Genomic DNA, 20234 nt, shown 5'->3' on the forward strand with positions numbered 1-20234 from the left:
CCATTAGTGGATAGATGGATAGAAAATATGTTCGTATTTATGAGAAGATGGGGTGACCCGTCCAGCGGGTCCAGTTATTCAGGGTCCCGAAGAGGTTTTCTACCTGTAGGTCAATGGGGGTGAAGAGAAGAAGGAGACCAAGCAAAAGTTCTGTTGCCAAGATCTCGTTTATTGGGGTGAGTGTTACAGCTTTTAAGGCTTTCAGGTAGGAGGAGTGACCTTTGTGAAACACAAAGGAAGGAGGGACGAGGGTACTCTGATAGCAGGAGGTGAAGAGGTCATGCAGTGGAGACACCTCGTGTTTGCTCAGGAGACATCTGGTATTTGCTCGGGCTGAAGCATCCCGTGGTTGTTATCTTCTTGTGCCGTAAATTCATGGGAGAGTCTTTTGTCCAACAATCTCAAGGCTTTATGACAGTCCTTTCAAGGTTGAACATCTGTGGCCATGCAGCCAAGAGTCACGTAGGCATTCTGAGCTATACAGTCACAAAACGGCCAGGCCCAAATCCAATACGGCTTCCTACAATGGGGGAGTGGCAGATATAGTAAGTTGGAATGATCATAATCAACACATAAACATGTGTGAAGAGTTACGATGAAATCCATTGTTTTATACAATCAATAGTTAGCCAATAAGGTTTTTATAACATGGAGGTCAACATTTTCAGCATGCAGACTTTAATAAGCCTCTTCGAGGTATATCTTAAGATAAGTAATAAAGACTACTTCCACTTAATGTATTCAAAAGAATAAAAAGTGGGCCAGTCGCGGTGACACTTGCCTATAATCCTAGTACTTGGAAAGTGGAAACAGAATCAGGAGTTCAAAGTCAGCCTATGCTATATAGATAAAGACCAGCCTAGACAATATGAGATTTTGTTTCAATCCCCCCAGCCCCCACACAAAAAGGTAATTTAAAAGATAATTAGAAAACTCATTAAGAGACAAACCACACTACAGGCACGTTGGGTCGTAGCACTCAAAAGCTTGCCGTTTTCCTGCTCTATCAACCAGTACATGTTGATACACCAGCCCTGATCTCCTGAGCCCTGTTCTCCTCTGCAAGTTCCAGTCCAGCTAGAGAAGATGGCTTACCATTAGGTAAACAAGGCTGGTGTTCAAGATCTTCATACTGACTGAACTTTAGGAAGTGAAGTGGGAGGCCTGCAAGGATCCGGATGATCGCCACTGTGGGGGGGGGGGGGGTGGTGTTGATGCTGTTCATCCTGCTCTCCAGAAAAGGCCCTGCGAGAAGCAAAAAGAGCAGCTCATTTGAATTCAGAAAGAGTGCCTTCTTCCTCCTTGCTGTGCATAAGCTCTTCTCCAGAAAAGGAACCCACGGGCTCTCTTCTTGTCTCTGCTACTCCATTGTCACCTGCATCTCCCACAAGATTTGATTCTGAGTCATTACCATGCTCTTGGGATGAGTTAAACTGGCGGAGACTGAGAAAGTGCACGGAGCCCGGAGACTCTCAATTGTCTGTTTCAGATTGATACAGACCATGCTGCTCCTGCTGCTGATACTGAACCTGAGCTCGCAACTTCATCACATAGCAGGTAAGAAAGGGCCATGGGAGGGGCCTGGGAATGGTGAGCAGGGGGCGGTCCCTAGCCAAAGCTGGAAATGAGTGTCTGTGGGTATTCTTTGAGAGGGAGTGTGGTTACTGGATATTTCAAGTAGCAGAAAAGAATGCTTTCCAGGGTTGGTGGTCCCCATCTTGTAGAAGCAGAAACTGGGAATATTGATCAATCTCTCCCAACCCCCCAATGCTTGCAATAAAGCACGTGTCTGAACGGACATAGAGGGCAGTTCTCTTTAACGTAAGGTGCTAAGCAGCTACCTGTTTCCCCTCTATTGGGTTGAGTGACTGAGGCAAACATAGAGCGTTTCGTTACTCATTTGAGTTCTTTTAGCAAGCAATGGCGTAGCCACTGGTCATTTAATACCATAATGTGGATTGAATTGAAAACACAGAGACAATAAAGCCCCGATGAAACTGAATCCGAGGGCTAGGTCTTTGTACTTGGTGATGGGACATCTAGTGGAGGATGTGGTTTAGAAGAGAGAAAGCAGTTTCAGAATTGATTGTTTCCCTGGGGAAGGTGTTTCAGATCACTGGTGTGTGGTCAGGGCTGCAGTACCAAGAGAACACTAGGAGGTTTTAAAAAGCAGCAGTTGGAGAGTTAAGGGCCCGGATGCGCCACAGCACAAGCACAAGGCTTTCCTTGAGAGGAATCATGGAGAAAGTGGTCCTTTGGCACTGGATAACCTGTTGATAAGTGGCTGTCTCCTCCCATCTCATCCTGTCCAGGGGGTCAATCCATGCTCCTTCCCCCATCCCACTCCACCCCCACCCCCATGGGCGGCTTAGGGAAGAAAGGAAGAGCTAGGGAAACAGGGGCGGCTAGTTTTTGTTTTATTTTGTTTTGTTTTAGTTTTGTGTTTTGTTTGTGTTGCCCTCCATCCACCCACCCCCATCTCCCCACTCCTCACTGAATCTTTCTGGAGAGGAAGGACTGTTTCTTTTAAGAAAAGCAGCACAAGGCAATTACAGTCTGTATGAGCTCTGAGGTATATGTTAAGGGAGCCGGAAGGATATAGGGAAGCAAGGTATGCTTACATTCACAAGAGGGCTTAGATGTGGCAAACACTGTGCAAGGCAGGTTCCGTGTCTTTTTTTTTTTTTTTTCTTTTTTTTTGGAGCTGGGGACCGAACCCAGGGCCTTGTGCTTGCTAGGCAAGCGTTCTACCACTGAGCTAAATCCCCAACCCCTGGTTCCGTGTCTTGTTCAATCTTCGGGACACTCATTTGGTCAGTAGAGAGGGTGAGACATGGGAAGGTTTTTTTTTTTTTTGTTTTTTTTTGTTTTTTATGTGCCCAAGATGACATAGTTAGTTACTAGGTGGCATGTGAAAGATTTGCAAACGCTGATGTCCTTTCTGCCCCTTCCCCCTCATAGTGCTAACAGTACTGTATAATGGTAGGCAATCTGCAAATTGTCTAACTGGGGATGGGAATTTTACATAAGTTTTAAAGTGTGAGATATATTTAATGCGTATTCTGAGCATTTCATAAACAAAAAAAATATGTGTAATGAGTTATGTTGATGAATTGATAAAAACAGCACATTTTGCTCACTCCATAAACCTGGAATTCCTTTCTGCTCTTTCTTTGCAGAAGATTTTAACTAAAATGAGAGTTAAATTAGAACACTAATCTTGTGCGTTTTAACTCCATCGTTATGTGTCTTTCTAATTAAGGTATTTTGGTTTCTTAGGAAGCTATTGGCAGGGGCGGGGTCACCTAGAAAAGAAAGCCGAGGAGTGGTAATTGTTATTAAATGGTGATTGAAAAGGAAAAGGCCTGGGATGGGGATAAAAAGATCTATAGTATCCTTGCTCATTACCTGTCCAGGCTTTTAAATAAGAACTGAGCATTCAGGTGTCATTTACAAAGAGACAAAATACAATTTTAAGAGTATAGGCGAGCTTTAAGAAGAGCCAGAGGGTAGCTGGGCTAGAATAGTCATTGTCTGAGAGACTACCCGGGTTATTACGGTATTCAGAAGGAGGACCTCACTTCCTCAGTTGCTAAGTGTGTAGCCCTTGACCTGCATTCATCCCCGAACAAAACAGTTCCTATACAGGAGTCACATGGATACGATTCCTCATTACCCTCTATGCATACATTTCTATTTTTAAATTCAAAAAACTAATGCTTATGTAGGACCCGATCAGCCCTACGTCCAGGAAGTCCCACTCACGAAAACATGAAGCTGGAGATCGGTGCAATAAGCAAGAGGTTTAATGATCTAGTACACTGGGGTGACCCTGTACCCGGAACAGAGGTGACCCTGAAGAACAAAGGCCTACACCCTTTATACTGTTTCAGGGTATAGGCTTTAGGTTACAGCTTGAGCTGGTTATTTCTCATTGGTGGGGCCTATTACCTTTTGAATTCATTGGTGGCCTCCTATTGTCCTTTGAATTCTTTGGAGGCCCTTGGTGGGGAAATATCTTTGGCATGCAGTGGGGGTGATGAAGGACTCCTGCTAAGGGCGGCCACCTCATTTCCTGGAACAGGGTGTTATCCTGAATTCCACCTGGTGTTTGCCTAAGGCAGCCTTTGTCCTTAAGTTTGAATCTAACCCTTATCGGATCGATTTTAGTCATTACAGATAAAGAGTGACGACATTCCTAATGCTCTAAAAATAGTTAGAGGAATCAAGGTCAATGACAAGGATACATTGTTATCGGCATCACAAACAAGCTGCCCCATCTGTGAAAAGCCCAGAAAGATGACATACAGCACAATGTCTGTTGCTTGAGCATCCTTCAATAATAAGGTAAAGCTGAAACAAGCAAGACCTTGAGAAGCACAAGACTCAGTATCGGTTTCTGGAGGCAGTAGGGTGTCATTAGTCACAGGTTCTTAGATGAGGGGTGGGCTCCTGGATGCTCATTTTACCTACAGGAATTGCTTTAACAACTCTCCTATAAATCATCCTGCTATAAGATATGCCACAGACACTGAAAACCACATGAAACAGACACAAGCCCGACATGCCCAAACACTGGTGGAAATACCCCCAGAGTGTTGACCAGGCTACTACAGTCCAAGCAAAACCTCCTCAAAACCCTGCTCATGGTTTCTGCCCTGATCCTCATAAAAATGACTGGCTGCAGATTGTTAAGAGGAATCTTTTAGAGCACTCTGTCAATGTGCGTTCTTTGTAGATTCCAAGCCAGCAAATGGAAGCAAACCCAAGTTTCAAGCAACTATATATTTCACTGAACGTACTATAGTTTAATCACCTAGTTGATGGGCACTGCAGTTATTTCGGTGTCTGGGTTAAGTGTAGCCCTGCGAGACTAGAGAAACCTGACTTGTTCTGATTTCATGCTCCATTAATTATCAACTCTTTCCTTACATATATTCTGTAGATACACTGTTGCGTTTAAAAAAAAATAAGATAAAGAAGCCAGGGATATGTTTGATGGAGGCACAGTATGGTGTAGGGGAAGGGGGTGCCTCTGTGGGCCTGTGCTGAGGCATCCCTTCTCCCCGAGGAACCAGCCACACGATGGTGATGGCATAGTATAGAAAAGAGTTTATTTAGGGCATGGGGAGAGGAGAAGAAACAGAGAAAGGGAGAGAGAGAGAGAGAGAGAGAGAGAGAGAGAGAGAGAGAGAGAGAGAGGAGGAGGAGGTGGTGAAGGAGGAGGGAGGAGGAGGAGGACTTGGCTATGAACGTGCAGAGAGAGGGGAGGGAGGGAAATGGGGAGAGAAAGGACAGAGAGGGAAAAGAGGGAGGGAGTAAGAAGAGCAAGAGCATGAGAGCAAGGAGGGGGAAGCAGCCCCTTTTATAGAGAGTCAGGCACTCCTGGCTGTTGCCAGTGTAGAAAGAATGTCAATATATACTATCTATAAAGATTTAACAGAATTAGCGATACATTGAAAGGAAAATTATACAGATTTAAGGTTTAAAAATATGAAGTTAAAAGAATAAGTTTCAAAATTCACAGACTCAGGGCTAAACACTATGAAAAGCAAGTCCAGGCAGCCCCGCCCGGACTAACAGACCATAAAGATAAAGAAAAGGAATGCAGGAACCAGCCTGAGTTATCGGGATTGACTCGTAAACCATTTGACAGGAGGGCACCTCCCCCAGCTTACTCAGAGTCACACTTTAACCAAGTGTCCTTCAAACCCTGATAAGCCCCTGGCTTCTAAAATCCTGAACGCCCCAGTCAGCATGTACTCTTCTGCTGTGCTGTAATCTCACTGCTATGTTTGAATGAGCCAATCACTTATAGCCGTGCCAACTCTCCCCATCCCCCTGTTCCTCACCCTATAAAAACCCCTTGCTTCTAAAAGTCTGGGTCGACACCTCTGTCTCCTGCGTGGGATTCGTGTCAGCCTGGAGATCTCCGTAATAGATCTCTGTAATAAACCTCGCCTTTGCTTATTACATCCAAAATGGTCTCTCTGTGTCTGGGGTCCGCGACTTCCCGAGACTTAAATAAGGGTCTCTTCGGGGATCTTTCATTTGGGGGCTCCTCCGGGATCGGTGTTTCCTGGGGCGCGCCATCCTGATACTTGAGCTAGGTTCTTTCAACATTTCATATTAAAAGTATTTACATTTACATTCAGTAAAATTCACCTTTTCCCTAAAAAGTTTGACAAATACATGGTCATATAATGGCCTCCACAATCAAAATGGGATTAGATTAGCCTTTATGTGATTACTTATTTTTTATTATTTACATATTAATTATATTGCTTAGTGGAATTCACTGTGATAATATCCACACATGTATACGGCATACACTGTAGATACTCTTTGCTATCTGGCTTCTTTCTCTTAGTGTAACACATTTGAGCTTCATCCATGTTGCTGTCTTTATCTGTCTTTCTGTTATTGAGTGGGGTGTGCTGGGTGTCCATTTCCCAGTTGGAAGACATTTGAGCTATTTCCCATTTCTGGTTATTTTAAATAAAGTTTCTCTAGATGTTTGCAAATAGGTTTCTACATGGACATATATTTTAATTTACTTATTTGCTACAGTGAATTTCTAGACCCTATGGCCATTATAAATAAATGTATAGGAAATTCTAAGACCTTCCCACCGATGTTATACCAACTTTACATTGTCATCGGCCATATCTGAGAGTGTCAGTTAGCCCTGGTAGCGAAATTGTTTTGTTATTCCAGATGCATAGAAATACCTTACTGTGGTTATAGCTTTTGGTTTTCCAGTTACCAATGATGTTAAGCACATTTTAATGTGTTTACTGTCTAACCATTTATCTTCTTTTCTAAACTGTGAATGCAAATCATCTAATGATTTTTAATTGGGCTCTTTGTTTTCTGCTAAGTGTTCCTTATTTATCTGAGATATAAGTCCATTATCAGGTGTCTTATGAATATTATCTCTCAGCCTGTTTCCATTCTTTCAACAAGTCTTCACTGAGATACTCTACTCCTTGTGGTCTAACTTAAGGGTGTCATGTTTCATGTCCAACACTTTTGACTCCCAATCTAGGACCTCTCAGCAGCTCAAATTGAAAGGATTCTTTTCTGACTATCTCATAACTGTTCATGTTACATTTAGGTTTGGAATCAAGTTTGAGTCAGTGTTTATAGGGAGTGGGTGTGGGAGGGGCTGCGAGTAGAAGGTGCAACAGCTCATTTGTTGGCCCCTCCTGGGTCCCCAGCAGAGTTTGACCCCTGCTGAGCCCTGCTGATGCACGTAGAAGCCTTTTGTTCCTAACAAAGGAATGCCCTGGTCCCTTAGAGTCACACCCAGGTGTACACCTGGGCAATGGTCCTTTCGTTCCTGTCTTTTGTTCTCGGTCTTTGTTCCTGGGGCTCAGGCTGGTCTTCCTGGATTTCTCCCCAGTAAATTTGGGGCATGTATTTGGTCTTTTGTTCCTGAGACCTGAAGCAGGTTTTTCCCACTGTGCTTCCTGGAATTTTCCACCCGGCGAACTGGGAGTATATATTCAGTGAATAAAGCTAAAGATTTGGCATTCTCGGGCTGGAGAGATGGCTCAGTGGTTAAGAGCACTGACTGCTCTTCCAGAGGTCCTGAGTTCAATTCCCAGCAACCACATGGTGGCTCACAACCATCTGTAAAGAGATCCGATGCCCTCTTCTGGTGTATCTGAAGACAGCTACAGTGTACTTATATATAATAAATGAATAAATCTTAAAAAAAAAAGATTTGGCATTCTCTCTTGACACAAAAGACCGATTCTGTTTGTTTTTTAACCCCGAAGACTTATGCCTGGCTCTCAGTACTGCTTCAGTGCAGGCACCAGACACTCATTCACTCTGGCCCTATTCTTTTAGGTCTTTTCTTCAGAGGGAAACACCTTTGACTCTTTGTCACAAACCAAGAGTTCATATTTGTGTAGGTCCATTGATTCCTCCTTAAGCTAATTTTGAACTGCTTCCCATTGAACAGCAGAAGTTTTCTTTTTCTTTTTTGACCCATGGCATGTGCCCCACCTTTTGTGAGTATCTTCTTCTTGATTATTGTAACTTTACAGTTGATTTACTTTTTTGTCTTTTATTGCAAAATCTAAAACTATCTTGTAATCCAGATACACTTAACAGTATTTACCTTTATAGTTATGTCGTAGACAGAAACAAACCAATACTTTGTATCATTGAGGTTTCCCTCCATCTTCCAGATGTGGGTGGAAGCAGATAGGGGTGGAGAGGAAGAGTTAGACCATGATGCTGCTTGCGGTGCTCTGGTGCAGGACACACCCACTCTGATTTTCAACGACCGTTGCTAAATATGAGTATGATAGCTAATATTGATAATTGACTTGAGATTCAGATCCACCAAAAAAGCATACCTCTAAGTGTGTCTTTGAGAATGTTTTCAGAAAGCTTTAGCTCACCCTGAGCAAGAGAGTCTCGTCCTGAGTGTGGGTGGCATTGCACCATGGACTGTCGTCTTAGCCTGAATAAAAGGGAGAAAGTAAGTTAAAATGAGTACCCTGACTGCAGGTGCAGTGTGACCACTCTTGCTACCATGCCTTTCCTGCCATGAAGGACTGTACCCCTTCAGACTGTGAGCCAAGGCAAGCCCTTTCTTCCTTACATTGCTTCTTGTCAGCTATGTTGTCTCAGCAATGGGGAAAGGAAGTAAGACAACAAAGGAATGGACCCTGGCCAGGGTAGGATTTCCACAGTGAAGGGTGTCCTAGGCAATGCTCACACATAGAGCAACAGAGCATGAGCCTAACGCACAGAATAGTTTTCTGAAGAGCAGAGGCTTTGTGAAAAGCCTTCTAGTCCCATCTCACATTTTAAGTACACAGTATAGCAAGGCAAAAAAAAAAAAAAGTAAATTTCTGTTGTTCAGTGGAAAGAAGTTCAAAATTAGCCTAAGGAGGAAACTATCTTGGGAGATAATGCAAATGATTTGTTTTGTGTTTCCTGAAGATGTGACAGGTGGCGGCTGTCATCAAGCCCTGTTTGCAAACAAAATGCTAAATTGACCTCAGGATCCTCAAAAAAAAAAAAAAAACTCCCAAATTATCTAAATTGGGTGGATGTCCTTTGTCTGATTGCATTGGAAGTTCAGTTCTAGATTGAAACTTAATTTGTTTACTGCACCACAAATGAAATGTAAGACAAAACAGTTACCTTACCACAAAGCCAAAAGTTTACCTGCCTTAGTCTTAAATGCTGGCAGTAGCTGGTAGGGTCACTGGAGCAGAGAGGTGAGTGCAAAGTATAGCTAGAGATAAATTCCATTTCCGTTTCCACAGCCACCACTCACTGGCCTTAAGCAAACCGTTCTTCAAACCTGTTAAAAAAAGGACAGTATCTCCTACTGTGGAGGGTTAACAGAGGACCAAACAGAGGGTGATAGAAGAGTCCTTTTAGTGTTGGGATCATTGTATTTGACAAAGGTTAACTATCACTCTTTCCCCAGTTACACCAGTGTCCAAAGTCTGCCTCACAGATCCTGAGTCTTTACGTTTGGGGCACTGCACTTCTAACGAGTGCTAAGGTGAAGCTGAGAGCAGCATTTCACACAGCAAGAGGGTAATCGGTGTTTGCAAATGCAGATGTTTGGTCTGTCCAATTAGACTTGTTCAATACTGTCTGCAAGGTGGAAGCTCCCAGAAAAATTGCAAAATGAGCATCTGCTCTACCCCAATAATAACTTCATCTAAAGAACCCAATTTATGGTTTGGGCATTAGCATTTTTTAAAAAGTCTTTGCTATGGTCTGGATATGTTTTCCTCAAAGGTTGACCTCCAGGGCAGTGTTGTAAACTCTAAGAGGTAGGGTCTAATGGAGGGTAATTAAATCCCAAATGTCCACACTAATAAGAGTGACATCTGTCTCTAAAGAGTGGGTAGTTATAATGGGAAACTACCCCAAAAGTGTGGCCATCCCTTTCTGCTTCTTCATCAGGTTAGGCAGAGCTGTATGGTGGCACCAAGCTTCTTGGACCCTCTACCACCAGAATCTTGAACCTCAGTATAAAGCACACAGGCATTTTGTTAAAACAACACTGAGTGGCTGTAGGCAGTGTCCTGGAAGGTTCTGTGTCAGGCCAGCTGAGGCCTTCTGCTTGGTTATTCTAACACGCAGACAGACAGCCTTGAGAAAGAATTCTGCACAGAACCCATTATAAGTGGTTTCATTTCCTCTGTGATTCACAAAAAGCTAAAAGTTTGTAGAATTTCAAAAATATGTTGCATCTCCTGAACTACCCATCCTATGAGCAATCAAGCCCAAAGCTTTGCATGCCGTGGAAGCTATAACCAGGGCAAAATTAGTCTAGATAACAACCCTCAGTCATTGTGAATATTATGATTCATGGTTTATGTCGGTTAATTGTTCTTTCCTCTTGTGAATGTTACTCCCCACCCCTCAAAATGTCAGCTGTCTGAAAGGTAAAATATATTTTAAAGGTTGGGGCATCTATTCGGCGAGGTGTGGGGGTGGGGTGGGGTGGAAAAGAAAAGAGAAGCCATATGTTTATAAAGGGTTGGGGCAGGGGATGGGGGAAGTTCTGCTGTCATAACAGGGGAGTTCCAGAGGAAGTTACAGGTTTTCTCTCTCATGAGAAGAAGCTGTAGAGCAGTAAACAGCTTATCCATCAACACATTTCCAAATCTATCCAGTTACTCAGACACACAAGTGAGCCTTCCTTGCACACCCCTCTCTCTCCCTTTCTCCACCTCTCTCCTTGTTTTCCATTTGGACATCTGTAATTTAAAAAGGGGAGAATGTACTTAATACTAGTAAATTCCTAAACTAAATGCTCAGAAAATAGCTACTGTATTTTTGATGAATAATTAATAATTATGATTCCTCCCCACCCCTCCATCCCCACAGAGTGGATTTGGTACAAAGTATCTTTTAGTTATAAGTGAGTGAAGGATTCAGACATGATTTCTGGTTTAGCCACTTTTCTCTCTGGCTGTACCCAAAGTAACAGTCTGGCAGAAGCAACTTGAGGGAGAAAGGGTTATTTTGTTTGACCATTTGAGAGGACACATTCCATAGTGGTGGGGAAGGGGCTGCAGCAGAGGTGAGGTGGCTATCTGTCACATTGCATCTGCAGTCAGGAAGCAGAAGGAGACAGATGCTGGTGCTCAGCTAACTTTCTCGCTTTTTATTTAGCCCAGGATCCCGGCCCGTGGGATGATGTCACTCATATTCCAGGTGGATCTTCCCTGCTCAGTTCAGCCTCACTATGAACAACCCAGGTGTTTCAACATCCCATCAAATTAAGATTGATCACCCCTATTCTCATAATAATGGATCTAAACACTAAGTTCATAAGAACTTGTCATTTTAGCATGCAAAGGAGGCTACAAAATAGATTCCTACAGGAATTCCTGAACTACAGCATCCTTTACTAGTATGATCAGGGTCTTCTCAGCCTGATCCAGCAAGGGCATGCATGATTTACACTGTTTTGCATAGAAGCAGACACCTTAGAGCTTCGCTCCTGGCCCCATGGGCATGTGTGCGTCTTCTCCGTACCACAGATCTGTGTAAAATGTGCATTGATGTTCTAGTTGTAGTGCAGGCAGAGGACGGAGGCAATAGACTGTCCAACCGCTTTGGGTAAAGCTCATTTGTGCAAATCACTGAGTGAAATGCCCATGGTAGTAGCCCATGGATGCTCTCTTGTAAAGTACATCCCAGGGAGGAGTGAACACAGCCAGGCTTGGGGTCTCCTGTTCACCACTCTCCCCTGCCCCTCCCTGATTCTCCATAGCTGAGGTTAATATGTTAGTTACTAGGAAAATGTCAAAGCAAACAGTCTTGTTCACTTTTAAGGTTTGAAGGATAATGGAAGTTCAGAAGTTCGGGAAAAAATGTGAATTAAAAGAGGCTTGCAAACTGAGTGTTGCCACACCCCAGTCACCCCAGTCATCTCAGAACACCCTGGCCACCCTAGCACTCTGGAGGTTGAAGCAGAAAAGGCTTGAGTCCAAGACCATATAGGACTATGTAATAAGGCCCTGTCTTTTAACCAAAGATGATCTAAAAGTGAATTGCAATGTGAACCATCAATCATCAGAAAACCAAAAGTTACTCCTACCATGGCCAGGGACTGGACAACCATTCCCACTAACTAAAATATCCTAGTATGCCACAGGTGTGCTGGGCACCTAGAATCTGGGGACTCAGAAGGCTGAGGCAGGAGGAGGATGAGTTAACAGCCAGCCTCGGATACATAGCAAAACCCTGTCAGTGAAAGAAAGAAAAGAGAGGAAGGAGGGAGGAAAGGAGGAAGAGAGGGATGGAGGGAGGGACAGACTATCCTGGCTTATGAAGGGGACTACACATCCCATATGTGGATTACTACTTTCCCAAGACTTAAACATCTCCTGGAAGGACATTTTCTGAGTGCCTGCTAGCTGTCAGACATGGGTGGTATATATGCGGTCCACCTTGCTTAGATTTTCCCACAGAACCAATAGATGGGTACTTACCTCATGCAGACAGATTCATAGAAGCTAAATGTCAAAGGTCCCTAACGAATCCTGGTATTGTCGGAATTTGAACCCAAGACCACCTGTCATTAAACAAAAATATTTTTTAAAGCCCACAGATATTTGATGATCAGATTATTTTCTTGTATTAATGATGAAAGAGATCTATGGAGAATAATTCAACCCAATCTTCTGTGATGGTTTAGAAATAATTTCCCTGTCTTTCTATACTTCTATCATTGGGATACCCACTCATTACTGAAGGATGTAACATACAGTTTCCCACAATCTCTACATGCAAACACTGCCTACTCTTTCTGCTCTGTCAGAGCTATTTAAGTCAACTCATCGTTTAAAAAGCAAACTAACTTTGTACAGGCAGAAAGGTAGTAACACACTAGTAAAACTGAGGCTGGGGACAAAAGCAAACACTGAAAACAAAGCAGTCCTACTAAGTTCTTGCCGATGCTAGTCCTCTTCCGAGGAGCTCCCTACCCTAGCAAAAGAGGAAATACTCATTCCAAAAGAATGGAGTCCAGTTAGAAAATATGTGGATGACAGATTGGAATCAAAATGAGAGGGGAATAAATTTCTCTCTAAATAATTCAATCCCCTTAGGCTTTGATTTTGCACCACACTCACATTTTGGAAAACACTGTGAAACTATAGCTTTCAAGTCAAACATCAATGGGCCCTAAACTGTAACCATATTAACTGTATTCTTGGAGCCAATGTCTTTGAACAAAGTTATAAAATCTTAATGACCATACATGTTTCAGATGTAGTATTAGGTAATATAGTTACGAAGTACCTTGCATGGAACTTGACCTGGAGTAGTTAAAAGTAGTTCCTTTTTTCCCCTTTGATCTTCTTGATCCAAGAGAGTGAACATCTTCTTTGGGTTCCTATGACTTGGTGATTAACAGTGTGTGAAACCTTGAGAAATCCTGGACCAGTCTTAGCTGTGCACTCTTAGGCAAGTAGTTTAACCACTCTGTGCCTTGTTTCATTTTAAAGGGGGAGGGGTTGGAATGGTGCCCATCTCCCTGGCTCTCAGGGGGACTAAATGAGCTACTAATGTATCTAAGAGCTTCATAAGATATGAGAGGTATCGTTACTCTCACTGGTTAGAGGTGATGATATTTGGCAAAGAGAGGTAAAAATTGCTTTCATACAAACTAAAGAAAATCAGCCCAGGTGGTAGGACTATAACGATAATAAATAAGGCAGATCTCAATGGTAGGACAGCCTAAGGGAAGACTTTGGTCCCAAAAAGAGAGAATGCTCTGGATTGACTGCAGAACACTGAGGAGCTAGTGGGAGACGTTGTTGGGGGCAAGCAGGCCCATCCATCAAACGCTCCTGCTGTTCAGGAGAAACAGGACATGGGATCAGCTGTGTGGGTGGGAATGTGCAGATGAGAAAACCACCTCCAGGTCCTGAGGCAAGAACTCCACTGTTTGTATGTGGGATAAGGGAAGGGAAGAGAGGGGGTTAGGGAAGAGAGGAGCCCAGAGAATGACCAGGGTCTCCCAAAAGATGCGGGAGGGACGGAGCACAACTCTCATTCCAGGAGAACTGAAACGTGACGTAAAAGTAGCAAGCTGTGTGCCTCCCTTGCAGCTTTATTCACGGTGACAGCCCCTAAGGAGGTGTACACCGTAGACTTCGGCAGCAGTGTGAGCCTGGAGTGTGATTTTGACCGCAGAGAATGCACCGAGCTAGAAGGAATAAGAGCCAGTTTGCAGAAGGTAGAAAACGATACTTCTTCACAAAGTCAAAGAGCCACCCTGCTGGAAGAGCTGCTTCCCCTGGGGAAGGCTTCGTTCCACATCCCCAGTGTCCAAGTGAGAGATTCAGGGCAGTACCGTTGTCTGGTCATCTGCGGGGCCGCCTGGGACTACAAGTACCTGACGGTGAAAGTCAAAGGTGAGTGTTCCCATGTCATCTCTGATGGAGTACTGTGACAGCTAAACACAGCAGCGCGCTACTCTCAGCTGTACACAGCAGCACGCCGCTGCTCGCGGGTAGCTCAGGCAAAAGCTGGAGACTGCGTCTAAAGAGGCGGCTCCTTCAAAGGGACAAAAAGCACCTGAATGGAAATATTTTTGACATCTGGCGTAAGGTATAAGTAAAGGTAAGAGGGGTTAAAGCCTACAGTGGGGCTAGAGGAAGCCCGGAAAATGAGCAGACACCAGGCCTCTTCCTCTGCTGGGCTCGGAAAGCCTTGGCTGAAATAACTTACTAATGGAGCCACATCTCTGCCTTCAGCTCTGTTCTCCTATGAAAAGGGAATATGGTTACCTGGAGTCAAAAACCCACTGTCCTGACTTTCCAAGAGGGGCAAACTTTTGGAATTACAGTCTGGTCCTATATTATTCCACAATCTGTTTAATGATGGATTGAAAGCAATCCTCAGATTTATTTCAGTGGTTGTCTTAGTCAGGGCTGTGATAAAACCCCATGACCAAAAAGCAAGTTGGGGAGGAAAAAGTTTATTTAACTCACACCTCCAGATCATAGTCCATCATTGGAGGCAGTCAGGACAGGAACTCAGGGAGGGCAGGAACCTGGAGGCAGGAGGCCATAGAGGGTGCTACTTAGTGGTCTGCTCCTCAGGGCTTTCTTAGCCTTCCTCCTTTAGAACCCAGGACTACCAGCTGGGGGATGGGATGGCACCACCTACCAAGGGCTGGGCCCTCCTCCATTGATCGATAGTTGAGAAAACACCTTACAGCTGGATCTCACAGAGGCATTTCCTCAATTGAGGTTCCTTTCTCTGTAATGACCCTAGCTTGTGTCAAGTTGACACACAAACCCAACCAGTACAGTGACGATTTGAAATTCGCCTGGGTCCTGTAAGACAAAAGCATCTAGAAACAATGTTTTCCCTTTATTTTGAGCCACTATGACGATTAAGACAGTAATTACTGTGTGTAAAGTTTGTCCTCGTCTTAGAAGTGATCTGAATTCAAAGTCACAGCACCCGCATTGAAAACGATGCTCTCCTGTATCCTCAGAGTCCCAGAGCAGTAACAGGCAGAACCTGGGAGCTCCCTGACCAGTCAGACTAGCCAAAACAGTGAACTTCAAGCCTGTCTCAAGGGGAGTACTGTGGAGAACAGTAAGGAAAACCAGGAATTTCTTCTCCTCTTTGCATGGGCATGCCCACCTAGACACAAACATACACACATATACCACATACTCCTTACACGGACATGCCAATCTGCACACACATGCACACAGAAACATATACCACATACCCTCCCCCCACATACATACACACATACACACACTGGGGAAATAGAAACCATGAAGGATATAGAAACCTAAAGTAGAAAGTAATCATTCTTTTAATGTTAGAGACTTAAAACTAGGCAAGGAAACAATGCAGTAAGTCACATTAGCAATAGTACTAAGGAAGAGGTAAGGGAGGGGGTACAGTGGAACCCCTGAGAATGTCACTTGGGAGACTATTCAGTGAGAGCTAGTGCCAAGAACAAAATGATTATGTCGCTAGAGACATCGTCAGAGCAGAGGCAGAGAAATAAGTCCTTTAATTAACAAGAAAGCTGAGAGTTTGAAAGATCATGTCACCGGGCTAACACCTTTCAGATTCTTAGCCACTGCGCTTATTACATTGTTTTACTAAGTCAAGCAAGTGTCTGGAGGAAGATGCTGATGCATAAGAGTGGGCGTCCCACTGGAAGTCTCATTACTTGGTGCTTCTGGCAAGGAAGGCTTCTGGGGGAAGTCAAAGCTTCCATTTATAGCTACATTTAACTACAAGTTAGGTAGCGAGCTGATTGCTAGTATGAGAAAAACAGATGTTGCTAAAGATAAAAAAAGCCCTGTGTTTTCATTTGGTCTACTTTAGATTTCACTGTGGTCTAGCCACAATGGAAATCAGAATAGAGGTTCCTCAAAAAACTAAACATAGTACCATCGTTTAATCCAGCTGTAGTACTCCTAAGTATAAATTCAAAGGACCCTAAGGCAGCCTACCATAAAAACACCACACTTATTGTAGAACTATTCCTATTGGGCAAGCCACAGTCTAATTGCGCACAACAGAGAAGCGCATAAAGAAAGCGTAGTGTGTGTGTTTAAAGGAGTATTCAGCCATAATGAAGAAAAAAGCCACGTCCTTTATAGGAAAATGGATAGAACTAGAAAATCACTGTGTAGAGACTTAAAGAGGACTTGGGGAGAAGTGTATGTTTGATCTCATGTGTGGACTGTAAAGAGAAAGGGAGGCCATCAAAATAAAAGGAGGCTAACAGGACAGGAAGGGATGGTGGGGAGGGAGGAGGGGACTGAGGGTAATAGAGAGGTCAGTGTGGGTATGAAGATGACAATATGATCTATGTTTTGTACAATTATTATGTGCCATAGAAAAATGGCAGGATCATTAAGAAGTCACATTTTATACTAATATGAATCCACACCACAGGGAGAAGTGACAATTCTAAACGTATGCACATCCGAAAATGTAGCTTCAGCATATTAAACCTAAACTGGAAAGTTGGATATTCCTTCCTTGAAGCCCCACCCACTCTCAGAAGTTCTTTTTTTTACTTTTTTTCTAAATTATTTTTTTATATTTTGAAATTATAATTATACCATTTTAATCTTCCTTTTCTAGCACTCCAAACCCTCCCATATCTATCTTTCTGCAAAGTCATTGTTCTTTTTTCATTAATTGTTGCTGTAGACATATGTGTACATGAACACACACACACACACATATTGCATACACGAATACAACCTACACAGTCTGTACAATGTCATATACATATATTTTTTCAGGGTTGACCACTCAGTACTGGTGTGCTCTTCCCCAGGCAAGACTACTTCTCTCACTCTCGATATTCCTTAGATGCCTATTGTGCCTTTAGTTTTTTGTTTAGAGTTGAGGCCTCCTGGAATTTTTCACTGTTTCCTAATAAATCTCAGTTTTATTTGTTCAAAAACAATTGGAAGAAGAGGAGGAGAATAGGAGAAGGAGGAGGAGAAGGAGGAAGAGAAGAATTCACGAATATGTGAGTTTTTGGTTGTCTCTGTTATAGCAGATAGGACAAGGTATACAGCAGAAGGCCTGAATGACACACTCAGCCATCCTCTCCTAGTTAATACGTCTAGAGCACCAACTGCAGGATACCTGGTGCTTCTAGGTTCGTGTTTAGCTCTCACCAATGTAGTTATCCAGCAAAGTTGCAAGAGAAGACACTTCTCATTGAGCATGGAGTTGAAAATCTTGAACTTTTTTTCTTTCTTTTTTATTCTTTAATCTTATATTACACTCCAGATTTTATCCCCCTTCCAGTCCATGCTCAAACTGTTCCACATCCCACCCCCTCACCCCATCTCCAACACCACTAGGCCTCCCCAAGTGTCCCAAGTCTCTCCACGGTTAGATGCATCTTCTCTGACTGAGTTCAGACCCGGCAGTCCTCTGCTGTATATGTGTTGGGGTCCTCATATCAGTTGGTATATGCTGCCTGGTTGGTGGCTCAGTGTCTGAGAGATCCTGGGGGTCCAGGTTAGTTGAGACTGCTGGTCTTCCTATGGGGTCGTCCTCCTCCTCAGCTTCTTCCAGCTTTTCCCTAATTCAGCCACAGGGGTCACCATCTTCTATCCATTGGTTGGGTGAAAATATCTGCAACTGACTCTTTCAGCTGCTTGTTGGGTCTCTCAGAGAGCAGTGATGATAGGCTCGTTTGTAAGCACACCATAGCCTGAGTAATGGTCAGGCCTTGGGACCTCCCCTTGAGCTGGATCTCAATTTGGGCTATCACTGGACCTCCTTTCCCTCAGGCTCTTCTCCACTTTCATCCCTGTAGTTCTTTCAGACAGGAACAATTCTGGGTCAGAGTTTTGACTGTGGGATGGCAACCCCATCCCTCACTTGATGTCCTGTCTTTCTACTGGAGGTATACTCTACAAGTTCCCTCTCCGCACTGTGGGGCATTTCATCTAAGGTCCCTCCCTTTGAACCCTGAGAGTCTTCCACCTCCCAGGTCTCTGGTTTATTCTAGAGGATCCCTTGACCTCCTACTTCCCGAGGTTGCCTATTTTGATTCTTTTTGCTGGCCCTCAGGGCTTCAGTCCTGTTCTGCCCTTGCCCCCCAATACCTGATCATGTCTCCCTCTTCTCCTCCCTGTTGCCTTTCTTGCCCAGGTCCCTTCCTCCCTTCTCCCCTCCTGTGATTGCTTTCTTCTCCCTCCCAAGTGGGGTTGAGGCATCCATGGAAACTGAACAACTCTCTACTCAATGATAATTTGGTCAGGGAAGAAATAAATAAAGAAATTAAAGTCTTCCTGGAATTCAATGAAAATGAGGACATAGTATAACCAAACTTATTGGACACAATGAAAGCAGTGCTAAGAGGAAAATTTACAGTAGTAAGTGCCCTGGCAAAGAAATTGGAGAGATCCTACACTAACAACTTAACAGCACACCTGAGAGCTCTAGAAGGAAAAAGTGACCCATCCAGCGGGTTCAGTTATTCAGGGTCCTGAAGAGACTCTATCTGAGTGTGGGGGGGTGGGGGGAGACCAAGCAAGGTTCTGTTGTCAAGGTCTCGTCTATTGAGGTGAGTGTTACAGCTTTTAAGGCTTTCAGGTAGGGGGAGTGACCTTTGTGAAACACAAAGGAAGGAGGGACGAGGGTACTCTGATAGCAGGAGGTGAAGAGGTCATGCGGTGGAGACACCTCGTGTTTGCTCAGGAGACATCTGGTATTTGCTCGGGCTGAAGCATTCCATGATTGTTATCTTCCTGTGCCGTAAATTCATGGGAGAGGCTTTTGTCCAACAATCTCAAGACTTTATGGCAGTCATCTTAGGGGTGAGTATCTGTGGCCATACAGCCCAGAATCACGTAGCCACTTTGAGCCATACAGTCACAAAGCGGCCAGGCCCAAATCCAATACGGCTCCCTACATCTCCCCCGTTTTTCTTTAATAAAAGACCATTAGGTGGAAGTAGTGGTCTGAGAGAGATCAGACATGCCTCACAGAGTGCCCAGCTCGGCCATGGCGAGCCACTCTTGCAGTTAGGACTGCACCCCAATGGCTAGGAATGAACTTATGCTGTAACACACTGTTCTGGGCTATATGTGTGTGTTTTGGGGGAGAAACTGGGCAGAGGAGCATTTGACCGGCCCGTACGTTTAAACGGGGTGTAGCCACCTCTGTCTTAGGATTGACCTCTCGAACCCTAGCCTTATCCATCATAGGATTACCTTGTCGCCCTCAAGGCTCTGTGTCTAGATTGGTCAAGGGTCAGAGGAAGTTGCCTGTCACTGAGTATGGCTACTTTGGGTCATCTTCTCATTTCACTTACTTGAGCCCAGGGGCAAAAGGGTAGGGGCCAAACGGCATTAATTTAGGAGATTGTGGAAGTTGAGCCTCTCCAGATATGTTGTGGGCACCTCATCTTGTTTGTCGTCTCCCTGGTTCTCCTCAGCTATTCTGGTCTCCAAGCGATGATAATGTACTGAAAAAGAATTTCTAGGCAAAGCAGAATCTATTTGTGATTTAATAAAGCGTGTAAGTTGCTGAAAGGCCCAAGGACCGAAGGAAATCAACAGAAGCAGGCCCACAAGGGGTCCTAAAATCGAAGGCAACAGGGTAGAGAGCCATGGGGATGTAGAAAACCAGTTTTTATACCAGGACTCTTGTTGTTCTCATTCTCTCTTTCGTTTTTCTAGGCTATCTGTCACTTTTCTTAGACTGTCTTC

General features: G+C 44.0%; 2 protein-coding genes across 7 annotated transcripts in view; one reads left to right on the forward strand and one right to left on the reverse strand.

Moving 5' to 3' along the window:
• The window catches only part of Pdcd1lg2 (programmed cell death 1 ligand 2), a 70217-nt gene that overhangs the window by 17439 nt on the left and 32544 nt on the right, over positions 1–20234 (forward strand). The window contains exons 2-3 of one of the 3 annotated variants that reach the window (NM_001107582.4): positions 1490–1557; positions 14115–14420. In NM_001107582.4, coding sequence (NP_001101052.2) covers positions 1503–1557; positions 14115–14420 — 361 coding nt within the window. In that variant the 5' untranslated portion in view covers positions 1490–1502. 3 annotated transcript variants of the gene reach the window in all.
• LOC134485218 (uncharacterized) lies at positions 149–19939 on the reverse strand. 4 transcript variants are annotated; one of them, XM_087609158.1, is made up of 6 exons: positions 19838–19939; positions 12492–12574; positions 9197–9331; positions 8373–8479; positions 1096–1245; positions 149–520 (listed from the first exon to the last, which is right to left on the reverse strand). In XM_087609158.1, exons 3-6 carry the CDS (start codon positions 9277–9279, stop codon positions 477–479), a joined length of 384 nt encoding a protein of 127 aa, XP_087465284.1. In that variant the 5' UTR covers positions 9280–9331; positions 12492–12574; positions 19838–19939; the 3' UTR covers positions 149–476. The 4 variants fall into 4 exon arrangements, 2 of the variants coding, with proteins under 2 accessions (XP_087465284.1, XP_087465282.1); XM_087609156.1 differs by lacking the exon at positions 19838–19939 and adding an exon at positions 13303–14230; XR_015653184.1 differs by lacking the exons at positions 12492–12574; positions 19838–19939 and having other exon boundaries at positions 9193–9433.

The sequence above is a fragment of the Rattus norvegicus genome, chromosome 1 (assembly GCF_021556685.1).
Source record: "Rattus norvegicus strain SHRSP/BbbUtx chromosome 1, alternate assembly SHRSP_T2T, whole genome shotgun sequence".
NCBI classification, from domain to species: Eukaryota; Metazoa; Chordata; class Mammalia; order Rodentia; family Muridae; genus Rattus; species Rattus norvegicus.

Coding starts and splice junctions, on each gene's coding strand:
- LOC134485218 (XM_087609158.1), bottom strand. CDS start 9,279: ATGGAATTTATCTCTAGCTATACTTTGCACTCACCTCTCTGCTCCAGT. Junction 8,480..9,196: donor TGCCAGCATTTAAGACTAAG/GCAGGTAAACTT, acceptor CCTTTTATTCAG/GCTAAGACGACAGTCCATGG. Junction 1,246..8,372: donor TCTCAAAGACACACTTAGAG/GTATGCTTTTTT, acceptor TGCTTCTCGCAG/GGCCTTTTCTGGAGAGCAGG.